Raw genomic sequence first — 24,464 nt, forward strand, 5'->3', positions numbered from 1 at the left:
ATATATATTTTTTTTTTTTTTTTTTTTTCTTTTGCCGAGCATGGTGATACACACCTTTAATCCCAGCGCTTGGGAGACAGAGGCAGGCTGATCGCTGAGTTCGAGGCTAGCCTGGTCTACTAAAGCCAGCCAAAGCTACAGAGAAACCCTGTCTCAAAACAACAAAATGTATCTTTATTTTTTGGGTATGTTTTTCCTGGATGTATGTGTGTGTATGTGCATGTCTAAGGCGGAAGGAGATCAGAAGAAGACACCAGATTGCCTGGAACTGTCAGCCACCAGGTGGATGCTGGGAATCAAACTTTGGTTCTCTACAGTCTTCCACCCCTTTTTGTGAAACAGGTAGCTCTGGCTGGTCTGAAACTTGCTCTGCAGACCAGGCTGGCCACAGATTCACAGAGATTCACCTGCCTCTGCCTCTCAATTGCTGGGATTAAAGATATTCACCACCTCACCCACCTATTTATTTATTTTAATTTTTTTTGTGTGTGCCCATAAGGGCTGGAAAAGGGTGTTAGATCCCTGGAGATGAAGTCACAGGCCATAAGAGCCACCCACCTCACGTGCGTGCTAGGGACTGAATTCGGGTCCTCTGCAAGGGCAAGCGAGCACTCTTAACTGCTGTGCCATCTCTCCAGCCACTGATTATTTTTGACATACGTACCTTGGCCCTGTGAGATGCTAAATGACCCTGTATGAGAGTTGTGTAGAAATTCTCTGTTTTAAACTCTGTAAATCTAAAAGCATCTGCCCCCACCCCCTTTCTTAAGTGTGTAAAACAAACCAAGGCTGGGTGTGGCACCTGAGGAACTACAGCTGAAGTGCTCTGCTCTCCACACACAGAGGTGCACAAATGCAACACACACACACACACACACACACACACACACACATCCATTGGCTAAGAATGGGAAAGAATGCAGGTGAAATACTGTTTGGCTTTAAACAGGCAAAGTTGAGGTTTAACAATGGGGAAGAAAGGCTCTACTTTTGTGATTGAAAAACCTCCAAAATAAGGAACACTGACAAACAGGTCTCTCCTGATTCTTTCAAATACCCTTATCCTGCCCACAGGGCCAGGGCCGTGTGCAGCGCGGACCTCCCTCACTGGACCTCTTTGTGGTTTGCTTTAGAAGGCCGTAAAACATTAATTAAAAAAAAAAAAAAAAAAAAAAAGTTGACAGTAAATAAGCAAGCCTGGACTCTGGAGTGAGGCTGCCTGGGAAGTCACCTGAAAACTAAAGGTCATTGGGCCTCTCATGAGGGGGGCCATAAAATTTTCATGAGCCAATATGCAAAAAGGTGTGGGGGAAGTTAGGCCACAATCATTATCTTATAGAGAGAAAAACAGCCATAGACCAAAAAAACAAAAACCATCACCCTTTCTGGTTCAGTGCTGCCTCTCCCCGTGCCCTCCTTCCTGGAGAGACCCTTGAAGAGGAAAGGGAGGAAGGGCTTCCGGAGAGCAAGGAAGACCTCACCTCCCAGTCCTACAAAAAGCACTAGGGCCTTACTTGACTAGGACTATACCTCAGTTAGCAGTGTTTGCCCAGTATACACAAAGCCTTGGGCTTGGCCCCTAGCGCCCCATAAAACTAGGTGTGGTGTTGGATGCCTGCACTTCAGAGGCAGAGGACCAGAAGGCCAGAGTCATCAGCCGGTGACCTGTGGTAAGTTTGCAGTCAATATAGGTTACATGGGGGGAGGGTGGGTTCTGGAAATGGACCATGGTTTATTTTATTTATTTTTGTTGTTTTGTTTCTCGAGACAGGGTTTCTCTGTGTAGCCTTGGTTGACCTAGACTTACTATGTAGACCATACTGGCCCTGAACTCACAGAGATCCACCTGCCTCTGCCTCCCCAGCGCTGGGATTAAAGGTATGCGGCGCTACATCCGGCTAGGACCATGGTTTATGAACCACTGTCAGCAGCAGACATCTCTGCCAGGCCTGCACAGGCATCTCTCTGCTGTCCTTAGACACCCACTGTTTGCCAACCACTGAGAACAGGACGGGATCCAGTGTGTAGCTTAATTGATGGAGGACTTGCTTAGCACGTGCAAAGCTGGGTCCTATCTCCAGTATCAACCTAAATGTCATGGCTGCTCACACCTGGAAGTAGAGACAGGAAGGTCACATATTCAAGGTCATCCTCCGCTATGGAGAGTTTTGAGACCAGCCCCTGCGGAAACCTGTCAGCTCAGAACGGTAGGGGCAAACAACTGTGTCTTTAGAATTACGTCCTAACAACTTAGATAAAATGTGGCCAATCATGGCCCCCCCCCCCAAAGACTTGTAAGTCAATTTCATTCAATTCCACAAAACCCACTGCCGAGCCTCACTCGGTTCACAAAGCTCCGTGACACCCCTCGGCCTTCCGGATGACAAGGCAGACACGGTCCCTGATCCCATGGAGCATAAGATCAAAATGGGGAAACTATGGTAATAAAGAAGCGAGGGGCATAAGGTTCCTTGGAGGAAATCATGCTTTGTGGATACTGTAGGGATGAGGAGAAGCCGGAAAAGAGCTGATGTCCCCGTGGGAGGCCCAGGCGTGGAAGGGAACACGCTAGGCCTGAGGGGTGAAAAATCAACCAGTGCGGTGGAAAGACGGGTGCAAGTTGGGAGCCAAGTGTCAAGCAAGGAGCAGGCCTTGCAAAACTTTCGGTGCCTTTAGATGTGAGGTCTCTATCTGAAAAGTAGAGGAAACCACTGCGGGGTGTTTAAGGATGCTGCCTGTGTGGGAGTCACCTGACCAGACCTGCATTGCTGGGACTCTGCCACAGAGGAAAGGGAAGACTTGGAAAGGGGCCAGAGCAGGACCAGGAGCCCAGGAGCCCTTCGGAGGCTCCCACGTTGGCTCAAAAAATAGATGGTGTGGACTGGCTTAGCGTTGGAGAGGGCAGCGATGGGAGTTGTGGGAGAGAAGAGAACCCGGCCTCTGGCTGGACTGGGAAGGCTAGGGAGCACAGGTTTATGCGTCTTGGGTGGCAGGCTGAGGGAGGGGGGCGCAGGTGCGGAAGAAACCAGTTCTTAGCGTGGGTGAATCAGACCTGCTCGGCACCCTTTCTTACCAGGCCACTAGGCTGCCGGCAGCCTCAGCGGAGGTAACCGCATACTTAACTGCTAAAGCTAATAGATTCTCAAACACACTCCACCAGAGCAAAGAGCCAGTGCAGAAAGCCAATAGAAGGTAGTCAGTAGACGTCTGTTGGGTAGATGGATGTCCCAAACGCCACCCAGATATCAGACACCTGGGAAAGAATCCCTTACTTGGGGCACGTTAAAAGCCTAATAGCCTCGGGGTAAGAGCAACCTCTTTTCTCAGGGTTGAAGGACCGCAGGGAATACTTTAAAAGAGGAATCTGCAAGGTTCCCCCTGGAGATGCAGCGGGGAGTTTGGTGTTCTGATAGGACCACAGGGTGGTGGCTCCGAAGACTGCAAGTGTTTCCCAGTCGGGGAGGGGGGGTGCCTGTCTGGCTTCAGGATGAGCAGAATCAGGGGTGGGGACAAACAGAGGGTGACTCAAGGCCAAGGCACAGGCACCCCTGACCGCGTCGTTGCCGTAGGTGGGATTTTACACTAGCTAACTCTCTCCAGTTCCTCTATGCTGAGACAGTCTATTTTTAAAAGAAACCAAGTCCCATTTAAAAGCTCTAGGGATATATTCTCAGAAAGCTCAGCGAAGTTGGGAGCTGAATTAGCACCCACTCTCACCTCCACACCGCCCCCCCCCCCAAAAGCCATTGCATTCCCACCTTTGTAGCATTTCCTTTCTTCCTTCAAAGTTTTCTCTAGCACATCTGCTGCCCCCCACTTCGGGCAAGCCAAGGGTCACTTTAGCTCTGGAGGCAGCCAGGGGGGGTCTACGGCGTTGTAACCCAGCCCCCCCCCCCCCGGCTCCTAGCTCACAGACGTGGATCTCCGGTTCCGTGGCCGAGTTAGTGATGCCCTGCCGGGTTCCTGGGTTTGTGCGTCCCGGAATAAGGTTAATCATAGTCACTGTGCACCCCGAAGAGCCCAAGCGAAAGTGGATGGGGGCTAGCGCTGCGCAGCGTCGGGGAGCAGCGTGTGTGAGACTGGGGCGCGCTTGGGACCCTCAGGAGGACCGCAGCGGCTCCCGAGGATGACACAGCGTTTCCCCGCACCCAGCTCTTTCCGCGTCCCAGCCGCATCCCCACAGATCTCACTAGCTGGCCCGCTGGTCTCGTCACGGAAGCCCCCGCCCCGGGATAGGGATCGGGTCCCCGCACCCGTGCACGCGGTCCCATCCTGGGGCGCACGCAACACCCTGCCTGAGGTCGAGGAACCGGAGCATGACCGTGGGGCGTGACCAGAGAGTTTAGCCCTGCTACTGTCCCGCAGCTCAAGGAAGGTCAGTCCCACTCGGGGAAAAGTTGAGAAGCGTACGGGCCACGCCACCTGCCCATTCAGCGCAGGACTGGAACTTTGCGCCTAGGGCGCACTTGCCAGAGCGACCCTTCAGAACGACTCGGACCCGGGACCCGCCACCCGCGTGGCCAATCACTGCGCGGCTCGGACGGGGGCGGTGGCAGGGCGCGGGGCATCCGCGGAGTGACTGCGCTACTCGCCAATAGGAAATGACGGTAGGAGACCTCGCCCATCCGTTTGACCAATGAGAATGGAGCGGCTACAGCCGAGGTCCCCGCACTAGCTCTAGGCTCTAGTGGCCAGGGGTTGGAGACCCTCTGGCTCAAGTGACTTTACAGAAGATTTGGCTCGGTGCCCTCCCTTGTGCCTCCCTCCCACCTGCTGGCCGCAGCCCGGGCCTCACCTGCTGGAAGCGGGGTTTGCCCAGCTGGAAAGGGGGAGCATCGGTGGAGGCGTTCGCGGTAGTGGCCGCTGCCGCCGCCGAGGCTGTGGTCGCTGTATCCGCCATGGCCACTGACGCCCGCAATCTCCAGCCCTTTTAAAATGTCCCTCCTCGGCCCCCGCCACAGTTCCCTCTTCCGATTGGCCGTGAACAACCGCAGCGAACCAGGCGCGCAGGGCCTTCTGGGGAGTGTAGTTTTCCCCCAGCTCTGAGCCTGACAACCCGACTGCGGAGAATCGCTCCCACGCAGACCTAGTCTCTGTTCCCGCAACCAAAGCGGCGGACGTCGGCAGTCCTGGGAATGTGTGCTGGTGCACGCTCGGGATGTACGTGCAGCCTAGAGTCTTAGAACGAGGAACCCCTACAAACGCGGGCCGGACCGGAGATCAGATAGGCAAGGATTCCAGGCAGAGTGGGGTTAATTCCGAAGGCCTTCAACAAGGAGGTCGCACTGCGGGATTTTCCTAGTTTCTTTTATCGTAACCCTGCCTCCAGCCATTCTGTCATTCTCTGAAACGCCACGCTCAAACTGCTGTGACCCTTGAACATTCTACTCAATACTTTTATCATGGCCTGATTCGGTTCTTTTTCTGGGCTCTGCCTGCCTAAGCATTCATTGATCCCATCACCCGATTTCCACAAAATCTGCCTCAGGATTCTGTACCACACAGCACTCTCTCTTGCATCGCTACATGTAGCTCAGGCTGGCCTCAAATGTGTGATCTTCCTCTGCCTCCCAAATCCCACGATTGCAGGTGCCAGCTATGGGCTGAAATAACTTTCCTAAGTATGGTATGTGTGTGTTGGTGTTGGGGTGGGGGTTTGAACAAATCTTCAGTGTAGACATGGGGGGCTCACGCTAAGAATTCAAGTTAAAAATAGCCAGAACTTAAGCATCCAGAGACCCCACTTCTTTTGCTGCCAGGAGGTTCCCTAATTATCAAGGACCAGCAACAGGGATGCACCAGGAGCTGCAAAGCACACTGGGTAATAAACCCACACTCTTGCAGCATGGCATCAGATGGCAACTGAGCCACCCCAGCTCAGTGGTCTGGTTAGGAGCCACAAGACGTAACTACTTGACTCTAGGGAAGCCTCTGTTTCATGGTGGGGTCCAGAGGTCACTTGGGGTTACCCTCTTGTCCTTCTGGACACTGCATGAGCCATAGCCCGCCCAAGTGCTCATCCACACACTAACAGCTGAGCCACAAGGAACAGAACTCAGATGACCCTAAAGCCGGGGAGATGATAGCCAACCAAGGAACAGGTTTTTTTTGTTTTTTTGTTTTTTTACTTTTTTGTTTGTTTGTTTTTGGCTTATATCTTACCTCCCCTTACTAAACTCAGTGGATTCAGAAAAAATCACAAAACGTTCCCTCTTTCTTCCCTCCCCACCAGCACTCACTAAATGTGCCTGTGATCAGCGTCCAGTGAACACAGGCATCTGAGGCGCACAGCCATGAGGCAGCATTGCCTGTGATTTCAGGGCAGTGGCAATGTCACCCAACAGCCACACTGCCCTCTCCCACAGGCGGTCTCCTTTGCCACTCACTTCAAAACAGAAACACGCCAGGCTGGCTGCGGTACACCAACTTTTTATTCTTCATAAAGTGCTCGAGACATGAAGAACAAGCTCTTTATAAACAGCAGTTTCAACCAGGAAGACAAACAGCAGGGCCGCGCTGCGCCTGCTCGTGCCTGCCCGGCTGCACTCTGCAGTGTGTGGTAAGGAGCAGACACAACAAGCAGATCCCTGGCCTCAGTTCAGAACCTCTCTGGAAGACACCCTGCCCTGGCCACACAGGGAGGCCAAACAGCAGGGATGGGTGAAAGATGAGGACATGGCTGAGACCAATTAAAGCCCACAGATGTGCTAAAGCAGAGGGATGTGCTTCCTTTAAGAGGCTCTCTCCCCAACAGCCAATGACCACCCCACCCCACCCCAATTCTGGGATCTGGTGGCTACTTCCTCAGCTCTGAGTTGACCTAGAGTTGGTAACTGCACTGTAGGGGACACCATTGTGGGGTTCCTCTGCTCTATGCTAGCAGAAGACTGATACCACCCACAGAGCAAATCCTCCTGAGGTGTTCTGAATGAACCCATGACCCTGTCATTAGGAGACAGCTGGGAAGAAGCTGTTGCCTCTCCATCGGGCCAAAGGCATCTTGTTTTCAACATCTCACCTCCTTTCACACATACCTTTTGCTAAAGCGCAGCCACCAAGGACCGCCGCAGATGCCATGGAGAGACCTGCTGTATTCACAAGCAAACTAAAAGCCAGACCACAGGGCAGATATGTGGCTTCAAAATGCACTTCAGCCAAGCCAGGCAAGGCAGGAGGAGTTGGTGAGCAGGAGGGAGGCTGCACAGCAGCTCACAGAACAGCCGGAGAGCCACAAGGCATTTTCCTAAGTGTAAGTGTCTCCTAAGGCAGAGTGAAGCCTCCTGCTTTCAGACAAGCCCACTGCCCAGCACAGCTGGACACAAGGCCAGACACAACGAGGTCCAGGGCAGGCCCAGCCTTACTGTGCACTAGACTTTTATCACAGGATGCTCCAGATAGGGGCCAAGGGAGGAGCAGCAAGTGGGAGGAAGGCTTAGGGGGCGGCAGCAGGCTGGCAGAGCCTGAGCTGAGGTACTTCTCAGGGAAGCAGAAAGCCTGGCCCACAGTGCCCTTTCAGGGCTCTAACAGCCATTTTCATGTGTTCAACAGGAGGGAGGGGACGGCATGGCCAGAGAGAGGTCCACATCCAGAGGTTCTTGTCCTCGCCCACAAAAGGCACATTTTAATTGGTTTCCAAAAGTTCCGACCCCACAGCAGCACAGTTTTGGCATCTGGACAAGTGTTAACAGACACGGAGGCCTGATCCATAAAACATGAGCAGCCCAAAGCCCCAACCTGGAGGGTCTCATGGTAGAAAGGTAGAGAGGACCTAGGAGCAAGGAGTCATTCTCTCTGCGCCCAGCCCCACCTCTCATCACTACTGGGACATGGAGTGGGAGGGTCTGAAGAGGGGCAGGGAGCCACTGAAGAAAAAACAGATACGTATCACCACCACCACCACCACCACCACACTGTACACATCTCCACATACAGCCCTAGACAGAAAGAGACAAGAAAGACTAAAACACACAGGCCCCCTGCTCTAACGGAACAGGCGCAAGGTTGAGGTGTAGGTGCCCTGATTGTCTAAGGTGCACAGACAAGCAAGCGGCTTAGTGCCCATCCCTGTCGCTGTCACTTGTAGGAGGCCCTCCAAACGCTGGAGGGAAATGGACATGAAGAGTCAGCCAAGAGAACAAACAACTGACCAACCTCACGGGGTGATTAAGTCTGTGCTGTCACCAGTGTTGCCCTAGATATCACAGCATACCCCAGAATCCATAGCTCACTCCTGCTCCATCTTGACAGCTAACATCCTTGTTCCAATTCTCTAGGGGACCCCAAAACTACAAATGTGAAAATGGGCATGTAGGGAGACCCAGGGCTCTAGTGGGAGTTCAAAGAGCCCCCTTCCAGCAGCCCGAGCAGAGGCAGGATGGGGTGGGGAGCAGAGGGTGACCATGACAGCAGGCTGTGCCCTATTCAGGTGAGAGCAGTCAGTGGAAGGCTCTACACTGGGCCTCACCAACCCTCCAGGGAGGGAGTGAAGGGTTACTTGGGGGGACCAGGGGAGATCTGCAGCAGTGTGGGTGAGGTCTCCATGATCCGCACCAGCAGCCGGTCAATGTAGCTCTCCAGCTCCTGCACGTGCTCGTCCCTCTGGCTCAGCTCACGCTCACGCTGCAGGAGCAGGCCAATGAGTTCATCGTGAGTCAGGTGATAGTACTTGGCCGACTGGTCCAGCATGGCAGAGTCCTATGGCCAAACAGGATAGAATAAGAAGGGGAGGCCATGCCCTCCAGCAGCTAACCCACCCAAGCCTGTCTCTCCACTGCAGACCCCCAGACTCCCGAGACACCCTCTTCACTTCAGAGCCGAGGCGTGGGGAACTACCTGTCTACCCTCGGCATCACTTGGCCTCTCTCTACAGAACTACCTGTTCCCTCAGGTGGCCCCTAACACCTTGCCGGGCCGCACCTTCAGCCTCTTGGTGTCCACAGTTGGGCCAGGCTGGGATGCTGGAACCACAGAATGGATGCTGCCAGATGTGACGGTTTTGAGCCTCTCCAGTCCGCTGCTCAGGGCTGTGCTCAGGCTGGTGCGGGCCTGTTTCCTGTCCGGGCTGGCCTCCACGGGGGCAGCACTGAGGGGTTTCACAGGATGAGGACTGCAAAGACAAACAGTAGGTGAGCTGCAAGGAGGGAAGGGTGGCACAAAGGTGAAGCCACTGTCTCTGTGTGAGGCACAGGGCACAGCATCCTGCCCTTCTCAACCCACCAGCCTCAATCCAACATGGATAACTGCCCTACAGACCTGTGCCCAGTCTTTGCCCCGTCTTCTACGTTTCAGTGTCCCAGGTGTCAAGACTCTGGGTCTGAGAACTTCAGGGCTAAAAGCAGGAGAGACCTACACAGACTTGGGTGTGCTCTCCCTCCACATCACCTCTCTCTGCTGGTGGCTCACGTGAGCTTCCTTCTCCTCCGCCCCTGCCCAGAGGGTGAGAACTGCCCTCTGTTTCGAACCTCTCACTTGGAACACTCAGGCCAAGAGCTCAGTGCTGCTAGTCTAAGCCAAGGGAACTTTCTGGTCTCCTCCTTCACCCCTGAGCCCACAGCTACCCACCTCTCTCCTTCAAGACCTACAGCTAGTGTCCTGACCCTTCAGCTCCTCTCAGTCTAGATGCTGATTCCATGGCTTCTCCTTCTCCTGGACACCCTGTTATCTTGCCAGCTGCAGCCCCAGATGTTCGTTACCTCTCGGCCAGCTGTTTCCCTGGGGTCCTCCTAGCTGTACCAAGTTCTCCTCACACCTGCCATGTCCAGGAAGTGTCTATTTGGGAGGCCCTCCAACCTGTCCTCTCCAGCCTCAGCCATCCCTTCCTCTCCCAGCTGTACCTGCCTTCCAGTCACCCACTCCCTCTTCTGCACAAGGACAACTAGTGGCTTTCCACTTCTGAAAATACCTTTACTAGCTCCTTTCTAGGTAAAGTCACAGGCTCTAGGACAAATGGGGCTCAGCCTGTACCTCCTGGCCCACAAGCCCCGCCCCAGTCATAAACAACCAAGATCTTTTGACCCTTACAAAAACTATTTCTGAGCCAGGCATGGTAGCGCATGCCTTTAATCCCAGCACTCAGGAGGCAGAGGCCGGCGGATCGCTGTGAGTTCGAGGCCAGCCTGGTCTACAAAGTGAGTCCAGGATGGCCAAGGCTACACAGAGAAACCCTGTCTCGAAAAACCAAAAAAAAAAAAAAAAAAAAAAAAAACCAAACTATTTCTGCCTAGACATGGTGGTGCACACCTGTAATAACAGTACAGCAGAAGCATCAGGAGTTCAAAGCCAGCTTCTGTGCCTCAACAATCACTCCCACACACACACACAAAAAAGCTATTCCTTGACCTCAGAATTCTTTCCCTCCTGTTACCCTAGTTCCTACTACTGTGTCAAAGGTTTACAAGCTCACGTCCTCCAGGAAACCTAGTGATTCCCTGAGCTAAGATAAAACCATCTCCTGGGATGCCTTAGCACCTCGCACCTGCAAGCTGTAAGCATCAGGCCCATAAGCCAGTTAACCTGACCTGGGGGATCTCATAAGTCCACACTCACCTTACAAGGACTCCAGGGCTTCAGGCAAAAAACAGAAACAACAGCCACCTAACCTCATCCCTGAACACCCTGACACAGGCTCAGGCCAACCCCAGGAAATATGAATGTATATATCAAGTCTCCCCACCTGGGGGAACATCACCTAGAAGCCACCTCACCAGGACTTCACCTAGTCCTGTCACCTAGGAGTCTGCACTGGAGATGTTATGAAAGTAGTTCTAAGGGGGCTGAAGAGATGGCTCAGAGGTTAAGCACACTGTCTGTTCTTTCAGAGGCCCTGAGTTCAATTCCCAGCAACCATATGGTGGCTCATAACCATCTATAATGAGAGCTGATGCCCTCTTCTGGCTACATGCAGGCAGAATACTATATAAGTAATAAATAAATCTTAAAAAAAAAAAAAAAAAGTAGTTCTAAGCTGGGCGTGGTCCTGCACACCTTTAATCCCAGCACTCAGGAGGCAGAGGCAGGTGGATCTTTGTGAGTTCTCAAGGCCAGCCTGGTCTACAAAGAATGTCCAGGGCAGCCAAGGCTGTTATACAAAGAAAGCCTGTCTCAAAAACAAAAAACAAAAAAACAAAAAGGAAGGTAGTTCTAAGGCCTCCTGTTGAAGAGCCGCCCTCAATGCATGGAGGTACCCCCTCAGGAAGCAGCTAGAATGCTGGGCTCTCAGCCTGACCCTCTATACATCTGAGAAACAGGGATATTACTTCATAGTGTACGGTCATGCTCCATATAGACATGAAATGCAATTCTGAAAGGGAGTCCTATAAATAGAGGTTATACTGCAAGACCTGGGCCAGATGAGGACACTGCCATCAGGAAATGAGGAAACCATAGCCACCAGCTCCTTCTCTCTACAGGGGGCACAGCCCCACCCACCACTGGGGTCACCAGCAAGCCCTACTGCTTCCCTTACTGAAATCTCCCTGGTTGCCCACTTGGATTGGGCATTCCTTGGGTTCTGGACAACATACATGCTCAGCAACCCTGGGCAACTGGACATAAGAGGCAGCAGGTGCCTGAGCAGGCTGGAGGCCTCACAGAGCCTGGGGCTAGGTGCTGAGCAGCCCCTTCCCCCACCCCCGCCTCAGCCCCTAGAGCACTGCTGTCCTTCTGCGCTCCACTGCCCTTGCTGAGTCACGCTCACTGATGCTCGATGGCAGGCCTCCTGGCCTCTGCTCTCATCACCTACAGGTGGTCTCGGCCTCTCCACTTTGCCCAAGGCCCTAATGCTGTAGAGACCACAGCCACACAGGCACCAGCTGTTCACCAGCTGCCCTAAAGTGAGGGGAGCCCAGCTCAAGATCAACGGCACGGCAAGCCGGTGAGGCCCTTGCTGCAGCTGGAAAGCCTTTTGTAAGGGCTATAGGTATGGAGAGCATCTAAGAAGAGCTTCCTCTCTGAGTCCTGGACCCTCTGCTAGTTCTCTGCTTCCTCACCCTGCCTAGACAGGAAACTGCTATGGGCCTCACTGCTGCCTGTTAAATAGCCCCAAGGCCTTAAGAAGCATCACCCTTTGTGGCACCGCACTCCCCCAACCATGGCATCTCTGTCTGGCACACAGCTCTCATCCTCTATCTCCTGCCAGAGCACACTGACTCCAACCTCATTCTGCAACCCCCGTCCTTGTGGGGCCACCCTGACAGGACAAACTGCATCAGAGCTGGTCCTGCAGAAGCTCGTGCCCTCAAAGCCTTCACCACCTGCCCTCCTTCCCACGTGCCCTTGGCAAAGATGAAGCTGGGCTGTGCAACCCTTTTCCTCCTGTATCACTGTCCCGCCCACTGTCTTCCTGGGAAGGGTTCTGGGTGCATGCTCACCTGCCGCTGGGCTGGGGCTCCTCAGCTGGTCGTGTCTCCAAGGGCAGAAGCACAAGCGGGGAGGCTGGGGTGGCTGCAGCGTGGTCTTCCCCATACGGTGTGGGGGAGCCCCCACTGGGGGAGAGCTCAAGGGGACCAAGGGATGAGGCTGACTCCTCGGGAGGAGAGGAAGAAGAGGTCAAGGGCCAGGCTATAGGCAGGGGAGGACATGGAGGGCCTGGCACCCCATGGCGGTGGCTGGCCCAAGGGGGGAGAGGGGGAGGTGGGAAGGCAGGTTCTGGGGGTGTGGACAACTGTTCTGGACCAGAGTGGATAGAGGATTCCCTTGACCCTGGTGGTGATACAGATGGGAGGCTGGGGGGATCTTGGCTCTCCTCACATAAGAAGGGATTCGAAGCCTCCTCCTCTTCCTCCTCCTCCTCCTCGGAGGCCCACAGATCAGCCTGCTGGGGGATCACTGAGATAGGCCCAGAGTCATCTTTGGCTAGCTCTGGGCTCTGGGTTTCAGTGTTCTCATCTGTCTCCCAGACCTTCTGGCTCAGCAGAGTTGAGCTAGTTGAATTATGGGATCTGGGTCTGGGCCCCTCAAGGCAGCTGGTGGGCCTAGGTGGACAGGCCCCGGACACAGGAGCACCCGTTCCTTCAAGTTCTGGCTCACTTATCAGGGTCCCAGAGGGCAGGCTGTCCAATTCCTCCAATTCTGGACTCACCCCCTTCTCCTTATACTCTTGGGGACCAGTAACCAGCGCACTTGGGGTGGTGTCTTCTTCTATCCCTGGCCCCCTGCTACTCAGCCCCCCTGTAGTATTCTCTTCCTCCTCTCTGTCCTCCTCCTCTTCCTCCTCCTCCACCTGGGAATTTGTGGGCGTGAAGAGGCGTGGTGGCTTGGGAGGAGGTGGGCCAGGCCATGGCCCTTCACCCAATTCCTGCTCAGGCTTTGGCTCCAACTGCAGTGTAGGGAGCCCCTCGCTCGCCAGGGGGTGCACAGTGTCTGGTGTTTGGGGCTGCACCTGGGGAGAAAGCACCTCATCCAATTCTCCCTGCATGGTGGGTGAAGCGACCTCTCCTGTAGGAGAAACGGTGATCACGTCCCAAGGCCAGGAATCCTCCACTGTGTTCAGCTCCTGGAAAAGCTGGCTTCCATCTTGGGGGGCCTCCTCATCCTGGCCCCCAGCAGTGTCATCTGAACCAGGAAGTCTCTCCCACACACTGAGCACTTCTGGGGAGCTGAACAGAGATGCCCCACTATCTGCTGGACTCTGCCCGGCTCCCCCTTCTGAGGCAGGAAGCTCCCGGTCTGGTGTTGAGACTGAGGCTCGCAGGTGCAACTGCGCTGCTCTGGAGGATGGGCCAGTCCCTGAAGACCCAAGGGGTCCTGGGTCAGACATGCTTGAGCTTGGGTGGTCCAATCCTGAGTCCACAGGAGCCCTGGGCTCCAGCCATATGCTGCTTCCACCTCTTCCTCCCCCAGGTGCTCCCTGGGGCTCTGTTGCTTTCACTGCCATGGTCCCAGGGTCTTGCAGCCCATCCTCCTCCAGCCCCATTCCTGCAGCGGCCAGGATCTCACACCCGGCCTCTGGCTGCAGCCTGCCAGCCGCAAAGATGTTGAAGGAGTCGTCCCACTCAGGCAGGGCTTTCCCAGGGGAGGCCAGGGGGGCCAGGCCGGCCCTCGAGGCACTAGGGAGAGAGGGAGCAGGTGAAGGAGAATTTAGTGCTATGTCGGCTTTGAGCTCCTCGAAGAAAGGGTTGTTCTGCAGGGAGGTGAGGAACGGGTTGGTGACCCCCAAGAATCCACATGGGGTGGCTTCAGGGACAATGGTGGCAGCAGCGGCAGTGGCAGCAGCAGGGGAGGCGGCTGCAAAAAGGTTAGTGCTTAGCATGGGAGCAGCAGCGGGAGCAGGAGTAGGGGGGGCCAGAGCCCGGGGGGAGCAGGGGTGAGGAGCAGCTGGGTCAGATTCTACCTGAGGAGACACGTCCAGGCTGTGGAGAAGACAAAACCATGAGCCTCCTGGTTAATGCTGAGACTGGTAACATCCCTTCCAAGTCTCCGCCCTCCCCACCTCCAGGCCAGGAGCCACACCACCACACGGGCTGTACGCAGCCACAGGACCCAGGCAGGGGACAAACAAACAAAGACCCCAATGTTATGAGGTGCCAAAGGGAAGGATGCTGGAATAGGTCATGGACAAACAGCATTAAGAGAACCAAGCAGGGGACCTGGGGCTGCAAAACTGAAATAGACTATGTTCTACTGAGCTCTTGCAGGCAGGACAAGGTCCAAGAGCGCTCACCAGCCTCTAGAGATGAGATAAAGGGGTACACACTGATCTAAGAGCCTTCACTTTCCCAGGACACAGACAGAATCCAGAACCCAATAAAAGAAAAAAGCAAGCCAAACACTCCAATGCAAGCAGACTGGCAGTGGCCTGTGGCTGACCTTACAATCAGATACTAACTTTGGTTGTCACCCTGCTATCTGACAGAGTCCATCCTTACAGGCAGCTTTTCAGTTCTCCAAGTGCCTAAGGCCCCCTGATTTCAGCCTGCCTAGATGAGTGCATGTGGGGAACCTCCTCCTGTCCATCTTTCCCACTCAACTGGCAGCTTCACAGAAAGTACTGGGGCTGAATGAGCCGAAGAAGCTGAAGCCAGGCTCTGCTGGCCAGTCATAAAGGAAGGTGGGTTGTGGTAGCAAGGCAGGAGGCTTGCCACACTCTTCCAGGAAGTCAAGGTATAGACTGGACGGGTTATGCATAGGGCCTGGCAGACAACAGGAAAGAGCCCAGGTCAGCCAGAAGCCAAGGAGGCTCCAAAAACAAGCATAGAAAAGGTCAGCCTCCCCAGCAGGACACCGCCAGACTCTCATAAGGATTCAGCTGTCAAAAGCAGAACAAGGTAGAAGCAAGAGGATCGGAAGCACAGCGTCATTGTCACCTACAGAGCCAGCCCCACCTATATGACACACTGTCTTAATAAACCAGAAACAATTAAAGCAGGCTGGGGCTGTAATTCAGGTGGCGGCATGTTTGCCCAGCATGCATAAAGCTCTGGGTTCCATTCCCAGCACTGCATTACCCTGGGAGCTAGGGGTATGAGAAGCTACACACTGACTACCACTTGGGTCACAGCCCTGCCTAGAGCATCCACAGCACCCAAGCTGCACCCCAGGAACAGGACTGGGGCACTCTGAACTCTGAATGACACAGCCTCTCTCTAGGCCTCTTAGGATGAGTGTCCCTAGATGCCCCATCAGCACTGCACAGCAGCAAGCTTAGCCCTGCCTGACAACTCCCCCCCACACACACACACACACGCTCACCCTCAGGCTTGCAGCAATCAGCTGCCAGTCAGACTTCAGGGAGAAGGGCACCAGGGAAGCGGACTGGCAGCCCCGGGCTCTGTCAGCAGTCTCCTCCCCACATGGTTCCCCAGAGATGCACACAAAGCAGTTGGTATGGAAGCAGCAAAGGGCTCTCTTGAGGCTGGGGCTCCAGGCAGCAGCCCCAGCAGGGCTTGCTCTAACGCCCTGCCTGTTCTCACCTTCAGAACCCCTCCACCTTCACTCTCCCGGCTCCACACCAAGCACACATCCTTTTGGTTGTGAGCCTGGCTGGCCTTTAACAGCTGAGCCAGGCATACATTCTGAAGGTCACTGGTGGAACACTCCTGCCCTCGCTGTGCACATGGCACAAGGCAGCAGAAACGCATTCCTTTGTGTGGGCTCCTGTGCAGGTGGTACCCTGAGACCACCACTGCCCTCTGGAGCCTACCCCGCCAGCCTAGCACAGCCTCCCTCTCCCAAGTAGCAGGGTACAACATATGCTGGTCTCCCTCAGGGCTAAATTCTGGGAAGAAAAAAAAAAAAAGGTGGCCTTCCCTGGGGCCGTCTGTGTAGAAGGCAGGTTCCACTGCTGGCTGGGGCTTCCTTGGGCTAAGATGAGCTCTATGCTTCATACACTAGCCATAGAGGTGACAAATGGCTCTGTGGAGGCTATTGACCCGTCCTCAAGACACCACCTGCAGACAATGTGCCCTCCCGAGCTTTGGAGGGCCCAGCCCAGGGAACATGTCCAGGATGTGTGCTTGTCCTGTTGTCACCAGGACATCAGGAGGAGAGACAGAGCAGCCTTCTAAGCTTAAGCAGAGGCCCTAGCATCTATCTTCTAACCAGATCGGTGCTAACACAGTAACTGTTCTGCAAAAACAGCCACAGAAGGAACAAGAAATGTGCTAAGCCAGCCAGAAGACACCTGAGATGACCTACTCTTTTTTGCAACACCAGTAACTGCCTACCACACCTCAGGAGGAGGGACTAGACAGACACAGAGGGACTCAAGGCCATTTTGAATACTCCTGGCTCTCTGTTGCACCAGATTTACCCCCCAGTTAAATGTATTTTCACATTCGTATTTGGTCCCTTCCTGTGTGCAAAGGTTGTTGTGGGAGAAAGGAGCAAAAAGCAAGGCACCTTGGCACTGGAGAACCTACCGTGCTTCAATCAAGGACAGTCACAGCCCAACACCAAGGGCGCGGCAGGTTCTGAGGCCCAGATGAGGCTCAGTCCCATTCTGACTCCTCTTGGGTTCACACAAGTAGGGATCATGGGCAACAGCCACATGTCACATCATAGGAGGAGGGCCAGGAGGATCCTCATGCCAGCTACTGAATTCTACAACACTGCCTCAGGCCTCTCCTGAGCACAAGTGCTACACAGTCACTAGAGGGCGCTGCTGCCCTTACTCAAAACAAACTTTCAGGCTCTGCGACTGTAGCCCTGGGCACAGCAGGGTTCACAAGCCCCGAGGCCTGTGGGCTGGCTCTCCAGGCCCAGGTAAATGTCCAGCTGTAACCAGTTTTGGCTCTGAGCTGCAGGTGCTGCCCTGAGCTGCCTCTCAGCTCTCTCTCTCCCCAGGACTCTAAGCAAGCATTCTAAACTACAACCCCTCCTCTGGGCCAGCTTTGCCTCCCACTACAGGCATCCAAAGTTCGAGTGTTGCTGCTGGGGCTCACAGTCCCTGAGGTGGCCCCTCTTGCCCACTCTGGATGCTTGGCCCAGGGCCTGCTGTGAAGGCCAGGGCAGACAGGCAGGGTGCTTAGATACCCCAGCCTGTGATAAGAATCCAAATGCAAATGAGAGCAGGACAGAAATCCCTTCTTCCTTCTGCCCATCACTGGCCTGAGTTTATGGACTCTGAGAGGCCGCTGAAATCAGACACGCACAAGGGAGATGGAGATGGAAGGCACTAGAAGTAAAACTAGAGCTGCAAGGTCCTGCTGCCTCCCCTCTGCTGGGAAACAGGCCGAGCGCGGTCACAGCCGGGCCCAGCTTTCTATACCCACTGAACGGGAGAGGGAGACTTGCTGAGGGGACAAACAACTGGCCTCAGGACACTAGCTGGAACTGCCACCAATGCTGGGCAGCAAGAAAACCTTCTGTGAGCTGCCCACGGAGACTCTGCTTAGGGCCCTGCCAAACAATACGGCTGTTGCTCTGTCACAGAATAAGGAAACAGAGTGGGGGTCGGAGGCTCTGACCAGGGCCAAGGGAGAGGGCTGGGCACATTGCCAACAGCAGAGTCACTGGCATTCCCAACAGAGTATGCACCAAGGTCAAGGAACACCAGGCCTTGGTGGAGGGACTTATTTCAAGGGAGTTGTTATGGTCGCTGTCCAGGCTAAGAAACAGCTAGGGGTGAGGAGGAAGGGTACAGCAGCAGTGATTTAACTCCTCTCCCTCAAGAGGACAAGATCCAGGAGACAGGTGGGTAGCCAGGGGAAGCCATCTAGGTGCAGACAGGGGAAGGTGTCTGAAGGGACAGTGCCCAGTCTCCAGGCTTGCTTATCTTGAGGTGAGAAAGCAAGACACAGAGGGCAGGAAATCAAGAGGTCACACAAATGACTCCTCCCGTCCTTTGCACTACCAACTCAAGCATCAGTGCCTGGGCCCACCTTCACCCACAGGACCCTCATGGCACTGTGCCCTTGCTGCTCACCTGCATTGGTGGGCTCAGAAAGACAAGATACCCCACTTAACCATGCAAAGCTAGAACCCAGGCAGCCTGCTCCCTGCCCCTCCCAGCCCCTAGGCCCCAGGGGGCAAACACCCCCCCCCCTCCTCCACACAGCACCCAAAGCAGCCTTGACAAGTATGTACCTGGGCTTCTGAGACGGCTCCTTGGATTCTCTCAGGCCAAACCAGCTACTCTTGGCCTTTTCCTCCCCGGTGGATGAGTGGTGGGGGGAGGCTCCCAGGGAAGGGCTCCCTTTCTCCCCAACCGAGCCACGGCGCCCCAGCTCATTGCGGCTCAGGCCCTGGTGGTGGTGGTGATGGAAGAGCCCCATCCGGGGCTTCCGCTCCTTCTCCGCCGCAGCCTCATAGGATGCCACCATGGGTGTGGCCACCTGGACTGGCTTTCCCTCAGAAGGCCGAGGCTCCTCTTCCTCTCCAGAGCAACTAGCAACTTTGGCCTGCGCGCTCAGCTCCTCGTGTCCAGGCGCTGCCTCCAAGCTACCGCTGCCACGGCTGCCTCTGGTCCGAGAGTCATCTGAGGACCGAGGCCCCTCCTCAGAGGACCGAGGCGGGGCGCTGTGTAGGGAGCCTGAGGGTGGAAAGGGGCCTGAGATGGAGCTGCGATGCCGTAGGGGGGGCTGGGGCTCCTCATTGTACACATGGCTCCCGTTGACACAGAGGGAAGACCGGGAGGCACCATCAAGGTGGCCTTGTAGCTCAAGAAGGGCCCTGGGGGGCGCTGCTCGCAGCTGGCTGGCCTCGTCACTGTATGTCCTCTTGTGGGTGAGTAGCTTGGGGGACTGTGTAGAGTCCCTGCCTGGAAAGGAAATGTGTGTGGTGTCAACACTTGGAAAGAAGAGCCCTGCTTCTCTGCCATGCTCACCACCTGGGAATAATAGCCCACCCTCTCCCCTCACTCACCCCCTTCAGTGGACAGCCAGCTGCTGTGGCTTGGTGAGCGGGTGAGAAGCTCGGCTCCAGGGCCCTGGTAGACCAGGCTGCCACTAGTGGAGGACAGGGTGCTGTCGGAGCCCAGCGAGGTGTTGGACTGTGTGAGCGAGGACTTGCGTAGCTTGTTGCGGAGAAAGAAACCTTTGGCTTTGCCCATCTTGCCCAGGCTGCCTAGGTCAGGGTCCTCCAGGGCGCTGCTTGGAAGAATTGCTGAGGCAGATTCTAGATCATACTTTTTCTTGCCCTTCACCTTGTCCTTGAGCTTGCTGAAGGGGGACCGTGGCTTGTCCTTCATGGAGAGGTCGAACATGCTGGCGCTCAGGTTGTTTCGGGTGAACTGGATGGTTACTTGGATCTCACCGCGCTCCTTCTCCTTCTTGCCGGGCTTGGAGTGCAGCTTGTACCACCTGAAAGAAGAAGCAGGGGTGAGCTCTGATCACAGGCACCTCAGAGCCCCCTTTCCTTCCCAGACCAGCTCTACACCCTACACTCCCACCAGCTCCAGCTCCAGCACACAAGCGTGGGTTTTGGAACTACCAGTATAGCTGAGAAACTCTCAATGGAGAAAACCACATCCTGAGTTAGGGAAGCTCCTCAGGTGCTACTGAGCAGGGCAGCAGCGACAGGGCCACAGCCCTTTCCAACCAGTGCTCAGAGACCCCACAGCACCTCGTCACCCCCTACCTGAAACTCTGAAGGCAAAAAGAGCTGGGCCTGATGAGAACTGCCCTGTTTCTAGGCCCATGGTATAGACAGCCCTCACCATGATTCACATTATTTCCTCTGGCCAGGTCTACGCTGAGCCACCAAAAAAAGAACACAGAGGCCAAGGATGCTAGTGTTGGTAGGCACAGTCCTCACCCATGCGCTGACTCACCCCAAGTCCTGCCAAGAAGACTTCCATGAAGTGGAGGAGCAGACAGGCATGCCTGAGACCTGAAGCAAGAGAGCTGGGGGAGGAATGCCTTGCTCATCCCCCACCCCACCCCACCAGGGACTCCCAAGGGTGTCATCTCCCTGTTGTACAGACTAGAAGGTGAAGCCTGGACTGAGAGCAGCAGACAGGCAAACAAAGGGACACTCAGAGCCAGGCTCTCATCCCTCCCAAGCCCAGGAAGTAGCTTTGGTCGTAATGTGTCCTGCTTGTTTTTGTTTCTAGAGACCCCAGGCTGGCCTTGAACTCACAATCAACTGCTGTTTACCTTGAACTCCACTACCCAAGTGCTGGGATGACAGGTGTGCATCACCATGCCCACCAACCTTGTACAGCCGAGTGCACTGAGGAGCAAGCGGACTTCTCGGTCTCCACCTGTTGAGGTGCAAACCTGTGTCCAGCGAAAATCTCTCTCAGAAGCTATAGCAACTCTACTTACAACTGCCCAGACTTGGAAGTTCCCAAGGTGCCCTTCAGTAGATGAATGCATAAACACACCGGTAGGGACAGTGGAACCGTATGCAATGATAAACAAACTGAGCTACAGAGCCATGAAAAGTAACAGGAAGATTTGTGAACATACAAGAAAAAGAAGCCAAGTGGATAAAGTTCCATAGATCCCACTGACATTCAAGAAAAGACAAAACTATCAAGACAACAACAACAACAAAAAATCAGGACAGCACAGCAGGCAGTGCACACCTGTAATCCTACTGCTGAGGATGCTGAGGCAAGAGGATCACTCAAAACCTGAGGTCAGTCGAGGCTATACACAATGAGACCCCATCTAAAAAAGTCAAAATGAAAGAAGAAAGAGATTAGTGCTTGGCAGGGGCCTGACGGGAGGAAACAGGAATGAACAGGCAGAGAATTTTTATGGATGAATGAGGAATTTTTATAGGGATGAGACTATCCAGATGATGCCATCATGGTAAATGGGTGTCATTTTGCTGGGCGTGGTGGTGCTCACCTGTAATCCCAGCATTCAGGAAGCAGAGGCAGGTGGGTCTCTGTGAGTTTAAGGCCAGCCTGGTCTACAAAAGAGTCCAGGACAGCCCAGGCTACAGAGAGAAACCCTGTCTCAGAAAAGGTGTCATTTTGTTTGTCAAAACCCAAAGAATGTACAATACACTGAATGAGCCCTGACGTATAATCACCCAGGGAGAGAGAAGCAGGATTACCACAGCGGCAAGGGCAGCTTGGGCTACACGGGGATTTCTAAACCAGTTAAGGATTACATAGTGAGACCCTGTCTCAAAACCTAAGCAATAAAAACCTCTGATACCTTGATATTGACCTCTCAGCCTTAACAAATGCACTACTGCTGCCAGATGTTAGCAACAAAAACAGGTGGTGGTTGGGGGAGTGTGTGTGGAGTGGAAGATAAAATTCAAACTTTAACTCACCTTTTCTAAATCTAACATTAAAACTATTCTTTTAAGGAGCAAATCAAGGAGGTTAGGGAGCTGGTTCAGCTGTTAAGAGCATGCACTGCTTTTACAGAGCAGCCACATAAGAGGCTCACAACTGCCTGCAAGTCCATCTGTCAGTAAAGCCCTCTTCTGGCCTTCACAAGCACTGCACCCATATGTGCACACATACACATACACACACACATATATACACCGGCTTAGTGGATTCGATGACAGTCACCGTAATGCTATTTTACCCAATATAAATAAGCAGCAAGGGAAAGAGTTACTCTAGCTCATAGTGTCAGAGGCTTGGGTCCATGGTCCAGGCCTCCCTCAGTGCTTGAGTCGCTGATAAGGCTGCAGGAACACATGGTGAAGGGCGCCCACCAGGGACAGATGCCTAGCCAGCAGCATCTCTAGAACCAAGCAGGATGGCTGGTGCCACTCACATTAGGGGACATTAGTGTCCCCTGGCTGCGGGAATCCTTTGCACACAGAGCCCTCACAGGTATGCTCAGAGGGCTTCATTAATCTCCCAGGTCCTTCTGGGTCTAATGAAGTTGTGGAGCAACCTGGTATAAGGCATTATAACAGCACATCTTCCTCTGCTTCCTGAATGCTGGGATTAAAGGCGTACACCACCGCACTAGCTTCATTTTTGTTTTTCAAGACAAGGTTTCTCTGAATGGCCTTGGCTGTCCTGGAACTTGATCTGTTGCCCAGGCTAGCCTCAAACTCACTCATGCTCCACACACACAGTGGGCATACATGCATGCCTTGGGAGACTAAGGCAACCATTCCAACTAGGTGTGGTGGCACACGCCTTTGATCCCAGCGCTCGGGAGGCAGAGGCAGGTGGATCACTGTGAGTTCAAAGCCAGCCTGATCTACAAACAGAGTTCCAGGACAGCCAGGGCTATTATATAGAGAAACCCTGACTCAAAAAAATTTTTTTAATTAACTTAAGGCAACCATTCCTTGCTGGCCTCCTTCCTCACAACACTGGCAACTTGGGGGTCCTGGCAGGCAGAGGAGGTTGGGAGTGGGAGTGGGAGTGGGCCCTTTTATAAAAGTCCTCTGTGTAGCTAGGCAGGGTAGGTTCACAAGTATAATCCTAGCTCTTAGGAGGATGACCAGCTCAAGGCCAGCCTGGGCTACAGAGTGAGATCCTGTCTCAAAGTGGGGGGGGGGGGGGGGGGGGTAAAGTTTCTCATCCAAATATACAAAATTAAGTCACCATAGGAGGAAGTGGGTGACATCTGGTGGCAGTGGGCTTGTTTTATTGGGGTGAGGGGGTACTGCCTTTTAAGGCGGGGTCTTGTTATATAGCCTAGGTTGGCGTCTAAATTAGGATCCTCCGGCCTCAGCCTTCTGGGTGCTGAGATGAAGGTACGTTTCACAGTAGCTGGCTTCTCGGCCTTTGGGGCCTAAAAGGCCAAAGCCCTAGTCACACTCCCCAAATCCAGACAAGGCCTCATCTGGAGCAGGAAGGAGAGAGAGCGAAAGAGCGAGAGAGAGAGAGAGAGAGAAAGAGAGAGAGAGAGAGAGAGAGAGAGAGAGAGAGAGAGAGAGAGAGAGAGAGAGAGAAGTGGGGGGCAGGGAAGAGAAGCTTTTGGACTCTGACTGCAATCTGATCCAGCCCCTGCTAAGATGATAGGCAGGTGGGCCACGGACATCCTCAGTGCTTGGCCTGAAGGTCACGTGCAGCAGAAGAGATTAGCAGGGAAAGAGGCTGCAGGGAACTGTCTTGTCCTCTGTGGCTATTTTTGTACTGCCTGAATTTTTTATAAGGAGCATCTATGACAGCTGTAATAGAAAAGAGAAATGCCATGCCCGAGCTCTTGTCTTCCTCTTCAGCTCCTGGGGCCACCAGAAAGGGTGGCTCTCTGGACTTCCCCAGGTAAAGGCAGGGGTGTCAGCCGCCCAGGTTGAGGCTTGACCCTCTCTCCCGTGAGGTCACTGCCACAGCTGATACTCCTCCCAGGAAATCAAGTGTCTCTGGGGGGCTAGGAAGGAAGAAGTCTTTGCTCAATGGGATGGTTACTGTTAACCACTGATCTGAGTGAGTGCAAGTTACCCAGGAAGCAAGCCAGTCTCTGGGGGGGCTACGCCTGGGGTCACTGCTGTGGGGAAACATTCCCTAACTGAGGGCACTGTCCCACCAGCTGTGGCTCTAGACTGAACAAAAGGCAAAGGGGAGCTAAGTATTACATTTGTTGTTCTCTGCTTGCTGACTGCAGATACAATGTGACCAGCTGCCTCACATTCTTGCCAGGATAATTTCAGTGCCATGATGGACTATACCTCCAAACTGTACCCTAACACGGGTTTTTCCTCCTTTAAGTTGCTTTTGTAAGGGTATTTTATCACAGCAAAGGAGAAAGTAAGTGGTTAAAAGACTCAACATTTCAGTAAAGGGTGAAGATGAAGATGTCAGACCCCCAAAAAAAGCAATAAAAAAAAAAAAAAAAAAAAAAAAAAGATTCAACATTTCTCTTGTTCAGAGAAGATTGGGGCTGCCAGTGCCTTGAGATACAAAACACTGCCATTCCTGTCCCTCATCAAGCTCACTCAGGGCCTCTCTGGCCACCAGTTCAGACACCTTGACTACCCTGAGGACTTGACCAGAACTTAGTCTTCCTCCAGCAAGTGACCCTCCTCTTGCTGAGATGGCAAGGATCCTCAGTGAAATTCTTGCTTCCTCATTCCAGGACTACACAAGTCCTCAGATGCACCCACCCAGACACTGCCTAGTGGGCTGACACAGCCTGCACACCACAGAACCA

At 53.9% G+C, this 24,464-nt stretch overlaps 2 protein-coding genes across 4 annotated transcripts in view; both read right to left on the minus strand.

The window, feature by feature from the left end:
• Sfxn5 (sideroflexin 5) overlaps nucleotides 1-5,072 on the minus strand; it is a 118,570-nt gene extending 113,498 nt beyond the window's left edge. Inside the window, exon 1 of one of the 3 annotated variants that reach the window (XM_051154826.1) lies at nucleotides 4,796-5,072. In XM_051154826.1, coding sequence (XP_051010783.1) covers nucleotides 4,796-4,836 — 41 coding nt within the window. In that variant the 5' untranslated portion in view covers nucleotides 4,837-5,072. The remainder of the gene's footprint in view (nucleotides 1-4,795) is intronic. The other 2 variants (XM_051154825.1, XM_051154827.1) reach the window with 2 other exon arrangements.
• A 1,673-nt stretch (nucleotides 5,073-6,745) lies between these two features.
• The window catches only part of Rab11fip5 (RAB11 family interacting protein 5), a 35,688-nt gene continuing 17,969 nt past the window's right edge, over nucleotides 6,746-24,464 (minus strand). The window contains exons 2-6 of the mRNA XM_051154828.1: nucleotides 19,300-19,736; nucleotides 18,523-19,195; nucleotides 12,369-14,348; nucleotides 8,917-9,106; nucleotides 6,746-8,694 (exon numbers count right to left, since the gene is read on the minus strand). Coding sequence (XP_051010785.1) covers nucleotides 8,491-8,694; nucleotides 8,917-9,106; nucleotides 12,369-14,348; nucleotides 18,523-19,195; nucleotides 19,300-19,736 — 3,484 coding nt within the window. The 3' untranslated portion in view covers nucleotides 6,746-8,490. The remainder of the gene's footprint in view (nucleotides 8,695-8,916; nucleotides 9,107-12,368; nucleotides 14,349-18,522; nucleotides 19,196-19,299; nucleotides 19,737-24,464) is intronic.

This window comes from Acomys russatus, chromosome 13 (assembly GCF_903995435.1).
Source record: "Acomys russatus chromosome 13, mAcoRus1.1, whole genome shotgun sequence".
NCBI classification, from domain to species: domain Eukaryota; kingdom Metazoa; phylum Chordata; class Mammalia; order Rodentia; family Muridae; genus Acomys; species Acomys russatus.